The sequence below is a fragment of the Myxine glutinosa genome, unplaced genomic scaffold (assembly GCF_964187855.1).
Source record: "Myxine glutinosa unplaced genomic scaffold, kmMyxGlut1.1 SCAFFOLD_1868, whole genome shotgun sequence".
Classification (NCBI taxonomy): Eukaryota; Metazoa; Chordata; class Myxini; order Myxiniformes; family Myxinidae; genus Myxine; species Myxine glutinosa.
The window spans coordinates 12,323-20,513 of NW_027617963.1; the positions used below are offsets into that span (position 1 = coordinate 12,323).

The window sequence follows — 8,191 nt, forward strand, 5'->3', positions numbered from 1 at the left end:
ACGGCGTTTCCTTACATCAGTATAACATTTCATCACAGGAACGCGGTAAAATTAAAACCACATGAACCCACCGAGAGGCAAGCGAACGAAAATTCTTTATGGATTTCATATCTTTAAGAAACTGGTTTTTGCAACTAAGCTTTAATTATCTCCGTCCTGGTCTGGCTCCGCCCCTCGCTCTGCCCCCTCCCATCGCCTCAATTAATTAATCGCGACGCAACCTCGGCGCGCCCAGCATTGGACGGAGCCGAGCGAGCATGTGGCTGCCGGATAATTGATTACCGTCCAATCAACAAAAACTTGTTAGCATGTGGTCGTCAATAGCCGCCTACCCTCTTTTTAACTCTTCCTCCGTCACCTCCTTCTTCACCCTTCCGGCGGCATTCTTGCCTATGCGCGTCTGAGAGCTTCGCACGCACGCGCGTGAATGTGTGCGTGTGTGTGTATTAATGTGTGAGTGTGCGTGTGATTGTGTGCGTGCATGTGCGTGTGTGGATGTGCGTGCACGTGTGTGTGTGCACGCGTGCCTAGAGCTTCTGCCCCAAGTCCCCTCGAACGGACCCGCCTGGCACGTGCGCTCTATAGGACGGATTACGGGTGATCGTTGAGCATTAAGATCGCCGGCGATTCCCTGCGCCCTCCGCAGTTTCTCCTGGACTTTGTCGTGCTTACGCAACCCGGTCGACATCGATGACTACCGCCCTCCGCAAGGCCAAGGGTGCCCCGGGCTTCGCCTACACTATGGACGAGCGAGGCCGGAGCCCCCTCGACCACCTTCCGCCGCCTGCAAACTCCAACAAGCCTTTGACCCCGTTCAGCATCGAGGACATCTTAAGCAAGCCGTCAGTGCGGCGTCGGAGCTTTGCCGTTTGTGCGGCCGCGCTCGGCTCTCCCGGGCTCGCCGAGAAGGGCTCCCAGCTGGGGGGGCCGGGGGTGGCGGGCACGCCAGGGCTCGGACGCCAGAGCACCGTGGCCCAGGCATCTCCGCTGTGCGCCCTGGAAGAACTCGCGAGTAAAACCTTCAAAGGCCTCGAGGTCAGCGTGCTGCAGGCAGCAGAGGGTAAGGGAGGCTGGTGGCTCGGGAGGGGGAGCAGCGTCTGCTCTGGCCTGCTGGGCCCTCGCTTTGGCTCCTTCGGGCCCAGTCGAGGGCTCAAGCACTCCCGGTTGTGTTGTTCTTCTTCCTGTTATATTGTGCTCTCTATACTTTACTTAACATTGATTTCTGTTGTTTTTAATCTTGCTTTATGCCGAAGTGCTATTGATATGCTGAGAGAGAGAGAGTGAGAGAGTGAGTGAGAGATTGAGAGAGTGAGAGAGTGAGAGAGTGAGAGAGTGAGAGAGTGAGTGAGTGAGTGAGAAAGAGAGAAACATTAAGATTATAGTGGATTTGATAGCAGATCACAGAGCAGCACCTAAAATGGTCTAGTTTAGAGTTTAGAGAAAAAAAACTTGCATGAACAACTAGTCCTGGCCATATGTTTGGATAGGAGAGCGATATGATAGAAGAGAGTGAGAGTGCACGGTAGTTAGGGCCTGAGAGTTTTTGTCGCCCGCTTGCAGTGCGGAGCAGCGAGCACTGGCCGTGTCCTGACGGTGTGTTTGCGGGGCGCAGGGCGGGACGGCCTGGCCATTTTCGGGCAGCGCCAGGCACCGAAGAAGAGGCGTAAGTCGCGTACTGCCTTCACGAACGCCCAGATCTACGAGCTGGAAAAGCGCTTCCTCTACCAGAAGTACCTGTCTCCTGCTGACCGTGACCAAATCGCCCAGCAACTGGGCCTCACCAATGCTCAAGTCATAACCTGGTTCCAGAATCGTCGCGCAAAACTCAAGCGTGATCTGGAAGAGATGAAAGCGGACGTGGAGTCTACTAAAGGTGTGGACTCTCACAAAAGGCCTCTCATAAGAGAGTTGCCCAACGCCTTGCATCGAGTGATGAAGAAAAATGCGGATGCGAATGCCAAGCAGGACCGGGGGTGCGGGACCTGCAAAGAGGCTTCGTCTTCGCCTTCTCCACGCTCAGATGGACACAGTCGTGAGGGTTTCTCTGAGGATGACGATGAAGATATTGAAATTGACGTCGACGATTAACCAGAGGAAACTACGACCGTGTGGTTCGTATCTATCTATAGGGCTTGTCCCGCAGCCACCGGCGGACCTGCCATGTTCTCGCACGTGTTATTGGCTGTTCCTCGTTTTCTAAACCCCCCGGTGATCCAACCACAGTTTCTTGCGACTATTTTAAACAGCCAGGCTCGTCGCAAACTTTTGTTCTCCTCTCGAAAGGCCATAAAGAGCGGACGGCCAAGTCTCACGACACAATGGCGTGGATTTGTCACGCTTAGTTCGAGCTGCAGCGCTTCGGCCAAGGGAGCGGCTTTACGTTGAGGGCAATGTGTGCTGGAACGGTGGTGCAACCCCTGCCACGCATGACGGCAACAAAAAGGGTACTTTACGCCTTTCATCCACACTCTGGAGCAATTGACTCAGAAGTTCAGTGAACTTGCTCCATGTGCATTATATAAGTTCGCATGTTGTTTTAAAATGGTGTTCATTCATCGGCCAAACATCAACAGACCATAGTCGTCTTGTGTTTTACACGTGCTTCCTGCGTCCAGTGACGTCACAAACAGGCAAGCTTTTGTCACTCTTGATGGGCACAGACACTCAGATAAGGGCGGACAGGCGACCAGATTGCCAACCCTTGAGTGAGGCCAGTTTTGAAGCAAATACTTTGTTCGATCATGCCTCCAAGACATTGCCAGAACATGTGTTTATAAATGTACATACATTTATTAAACTTGTATTTACCTGACGAAGTGTATGACAACTTTTATTGAGAACAAATCCGTTGCACCTTCCACCCACCCTCCCACAACCCCCACCCTCTTCCAAAAAAGAACTTTTGCTATGTCCTGGTGGAACTCAACCATATAATTTAAAATAATAAGCATTTTAAGAATGGATAATTTAACAGGTGTATATATATATATATATATATATATATATATATATATATATATATATATATATATATATATATACACACACACACACACACACACGCCAGTGAAGAAAATCACTAGTTGATCTTTGAGGACATTGCGAAAACAGGACATTTCGGTCTCGCTTGATCTACACTCATGTAAGGAACCATCATGAGGAGGAAAAGCTGATGTGTGCCCTGTTGTGTGACGTTTCAAGATGCGCAAATACAGTTTCCATCCCAGGACAGTGTTGTATGATCAAAGTTGGTTTCCTGTGCACACCTCGAGTTTTTTTCCCTTCCGAAGTGTTTTCAGTACACACACCACACACATACACTGGTGTTATATTGATACTGGCACTAAGATCACCATCATTGCCTGACTCTATAGGCTTTTGTACAAGAAAAGAAACGCAAAGTCTAACACATAAACTTTCGTTTTTCGAAAAAGCTGCCTTTTGGACTTTTATTTTCATTTTCCACTTCCTATTGTCGCAAGCTATGGTGCTGTCGTGGGGGTGAGACATCTCGTCGCCCCCCCCCTTCCCGTCTTCCAACCCCCTTCCTCTCCTCCTCCCCCCCCCCCCCCCCCCCCCAATGGGAGGCCAGCTCAGGGGAGGCCCCGCAGCTGGAACCCTCAATTGCCCAAAGATTTTCACGCGATGACATTAAAATCATACTGAGGAGGGAATGGCTCAGTTTGGCGGAGGAAAAGCCTCTGCTGGGGTGTTAAACTAAGGCCAAACGGACGACAAATGAGCCGCCCGCACGGCGCTGACGTCCAACAATAGAACTCGCTTTGCCCCCGCTGCTGGCCCAACAACTGTGTGCCTGGCCCGTTTGGAGGCCATATGGTTTCCGCATTTTCCCAACACCTCCCCGTCACTTTGATAGATTGGAGACCCCGCCCTCGCCACTTAAACAGCCTTTCGCCCCCCAAAAGAGCCCATACATGCATTGGGGCTGGCGGGCATCTGGACTTATTGCAGCGATTTCAATGCGCGCCGCTATGAATTTCAATGCGAGGCCTGCGCTAAGGCAATGAATAAATCTGCGCCGTGTTTACAGCCACTCTTGTACATTGCCATGGAAAATCGCGTCTTTATGTTTAGCCAAACGAGCGTATAAAGTGGCCCGAATCGGATAAGTTTAACGAGGCTGTGTGCATTTCTTTTCCTAAAGTCTGGTTCGAAAGAAAAACCTCACATCTCCGAAAGCCATATACCTGCATATATATATTTGTATTTTGTATTGATATATATATATATATATATATATATATATATATATATATATATATATATATATATATATATATATATATATATATATATATATATATATATATATATATATATATGTGTATATATATATATATCTCTGCTGAAACACATCCACAAAAATAAGGGAAAACTACGTCCGAGAGGAAACTGTCACTCTGTTGAAGGAAGAAGAAGCACATGCTCAAACATATCATACACCGCAGGAGTCTGCAGTGACTCCCGGGGGCTGCAAGAGCGGCTCTGCTCTGCTTTTACCAATAAAGGAGCAGAAAATTAACTTCCACCATTCGCAGCAAACACACGTTCATGAAAAAAGGCCGCTGTTGTTTGTGGGACTTCCGAAGAGAGCGCGCATTATGAACCTTTTAGTCACAATGGCTTTAAATAGGATTAAGTTGAATTAAAGGAGTTAAAACGTGACGTTCCGTGTGGCCCCACTCCAGAAGAGACCGTTATTTACGCCGGAGGCCCATTGAACGCAGCCCGTGACCCTCTTGTCGGCCCGAGAAAGTGCTGGCAGACTGCGCGCGTTCCGAGTACAATGCACCAACTTTGATCCCTCTTTGTTCATCGTCTGGAGGCCTGTACCCACCCCTCCCCCTCCTTCTCAACATCGCCCCCTCCTCCCCTCTCCTTCCATCCCCAACAACCCACCACCCATTGCAGCGCCAAGAAACGAAATAAATAAAAACCCGGAACGTCAAGGAGTTCAACACCCCGTTGGGGAATCTCAACCAGGTTCATGTGTTCAGTGTTTTATAGATATATAGTTAAACAGACTTTACACAAGTATTATTAAACAGGTTTCCTTGTTTGTAATTAAGTACTTTATTTCTGCACAAATCCCTCTTTGTAATTATACAATCGAAGCGTTCTTTTTTTCTCCCAATCTTTCTCCTATATATATATATATAACCAAAGTTGCACACTAACCCTATGACATGACGCTGACGTCATGTGCATAAATTCCACCGATATATATACAATGTGCATATATATATAATTATATATACGATCTAATAAGGATTTCATATGTCATGTATCCTGTGTAATTGTATTTATAACAACTATTTCAAGTACCATCCATTTTACATCAAATAATCGGTTAATTACATTGTGTTCATAGTATTTATACATCTAACTTTCAAATATGGGCTTTTTTAACCTTTTACCTGGCAATAGTATGTACGGTAACAATCCTTTTGACACATTTATGAAGAAAGGGGTGAGCGTCTTTCTATCCATATATTTATTTAATGAATTACATTTTTTAATTCCAGCCTGATGGATTATACAGAGTAGACCAAGTATAATGCAGGTACTGACGTATTGCTTCGCAAGTATTTTAACACAACCTTTATGTAATACCAGCTTAGTGGTATCATAACGGTTAAAGTAGCTGGCTTAAGATCTGGAGGTCGTGAGTTCAAGCCCCTGTCCGCGCCAAAACAACACCAGGTCGGTTGACTCAGCCTGTCAACCTTCCGAGGTCGGCAAAAAGAGTACTGGGTGCTGGGAAGAATGAGCCATTCGGGTATCCTGCGTCGGAGTGGCGACCTGTCGAGGATTGTGTCCCCTAGCCAATTAAACTCCCACGGAAGCCGTATGCATCTGACGGCGTGTGGAGGACCATCCATCCAGAGGGAATACCAAAGTGTACATTTCGTCGGTTATGTTTAATAAAAATGTGAAGCGCAGAATAACAATGATCATAGTAATGAGATATAATATAGAATTATTCCGCATCCTCCACTTAGTGGTTGCCCCATTTTACCAAAGAAGGCTGTTCACGAGTAACCTGCAAACCACCTGGTCAATTTGTTTACAGGGCAGAAGCTGCTCCCCAGACAACTACCACTCTCGACGATATCAAGCAGTGTAACCTGGTATCATGGAACCTCCAAGAAGACCAAAGCACTTGCTACCCATATTCCCAGCAGGAAGTTCTAATTTGTTCAGGATGCGAATAACTCGCCTACTCTTCATTAAGGACACCGTGGCATATTTAAGGTCCACCAACTAATGCCATCAGACAGAACACCCAGTTTAACGTCCATTTGAGTGACGGTACAAGCCTAGTGTTCGCTTAAAGGTTAAGGTGGCTGCTTAAGATCTTGGAGTCTTGAGTTTGAGACCCTGTTGTGCTGTTAAATAATACTAGATGGGTTGAGTCATTCTGTCATCCTTCCGAGATCGGAAAAATGAGTACGAGCTAAATGTAAAAACAGGGGGCACTGCATCAGTGGCATAGCTGCACTTCCAGAAATGATGCAACCAGCAATCACAGGCTGCACACGAAACAACGACAACATTCTATTGGATGGCACACACATTGATGCCTCTCTGTGTCTGGGAGAAACCAGGATGACAGTTTATACCTTGGCCGACATTCAAACCCAGGATAGACAGCTCAAAAGTGAGTGTGTTCCCCCTCAAAGTCGATCCTTCCAGCTTATGAATACTTGCTGATCAATTAAAATCAATAATTACCAGACTTGGTGGCGTAATGGTTAGAGCGTCCGCTTTAAGTCTGGGTGGTCAGTGGTTCAAACCCTGGCTGAGTCACACCAAAGACTTTACAAAATTGTATTTGTTGTTTCCTTCTTTGACGCTCAACATTTAAAAGGATAGAACACAGACAAAAAATACTGGGAAGGCAATGGCAAGCCACCCATTATAACCCTTGCCAAAAAGGGTGCTCTGTGAAGAATATGGAACATCAAATGAATCAAAAGGTATACGAATTTTTAAACTGGATAAATAAAGCTCGAAAGGAATCTTATGTGATATCAGTTAACTCACAAAATAGTGCTGTTTGAATACATACTTGGTCATAAAACACTCTGCATGTCGAGGAAAACACTATGCATATCTAGTAAAACACTTTGCATATCTAGTGAAACAATTTGCATATCTTGTGAAACACTGCATATCTAGTAAAACGCTTCGCATATCTAGTAAAACACTTTGCATATCCAGTAAAACACTTTTCATATCTAGTAAAACACTTTTCATATCCAGTACACAAACACTTTGCATATCTAGTGAAACACTTTGCAAATCGAGCAAACACTTTGCATATCTAGTGAAACACTTTGCATATCTTGGGAAACACTTTGCATATCGAGGAAAACACTTTGCATATCGAGGAAAACACTTTGCATATCTAGTAAAACACTTTGCATATCTAGTAAAACACTTTGCATATCTAGTAAAACACTTTGCATATTAGTAAAACACTTTGCATATCTAGTGAAACAATTTGCATATCTTGTGAAACACTTTGCATATCTAGTAAAACGCTTTGCATATCGAGTAAAACACTTTGCATATCCAGTAAAACACTTTGCATATCTAGTAAAACACTTTGCATATCGAGGAAAACACTTTGCATATCGAGTAAAACACTTTGCATATCTAGTAAAACACTTTGCATATCTAGTGAAACAATTTGCATATCTTGTGAAACACTGCATATCTAGTAAAACGCTTCGCATATCTAGTAAAACACTTTGCATATCCAGAAAAACACTTTGCATATCCAGTAAAACACTTTGCATATCTTGTAAAAATACTTTGCATATCCAGTAAAACACTTTGCCTATCGAGTAAAAACATTTTGCATATCTATGTAAAACACTTTTCATATCTAGTAAAACGCTTCGCATATCGAGTAAAACACTTTGCATATCTAGTAAAACGCTTTGCATATCGAGTAAAACACTTTGCATATCTACGTAAAACACTTTTCATATCTCGTAAAACGCTTCAGGTATCGAGTAAAACACTTTGCATAACTATGTAAAACTCTTTGCATATCTAGTAAAACGCTTCGCATATCGAGTAAAACACTTTGTATATCCAGTAAAACACTTCATATCTCGTAAAATACTTTGCATATCGAGTAAAAACATTTTGCATATCT

At 44.7% G+C, this 8,191-nt stretch overlaps 1 protein-coding gene across 1 annotated transcript; it reads left to right on the plus strand.

Moving 5' to 3' along the window:
- Positions 1–233: 233 nt before the first annotated feature.
- On the plus strand, positions 234–2,090 carry LBX1 (ladybird homeobox 1). Its single transcript, XM_068109235.2, has 2 exons — positions 234–1,060; positions 1,613–2,090. Exons 1-2 carry the CDS (start codon positions 691–693, stop codon positions 2,086–2,088), a joined length of 846 nt encoding a protein of 281 aa, XP_067965336.1. The 5' UTR covers positions 234–690; the 3' UTR covers positions 2,089–2,090.
- Positions 2,091–8,191: the final 6,101 nt, after the last annotated feature.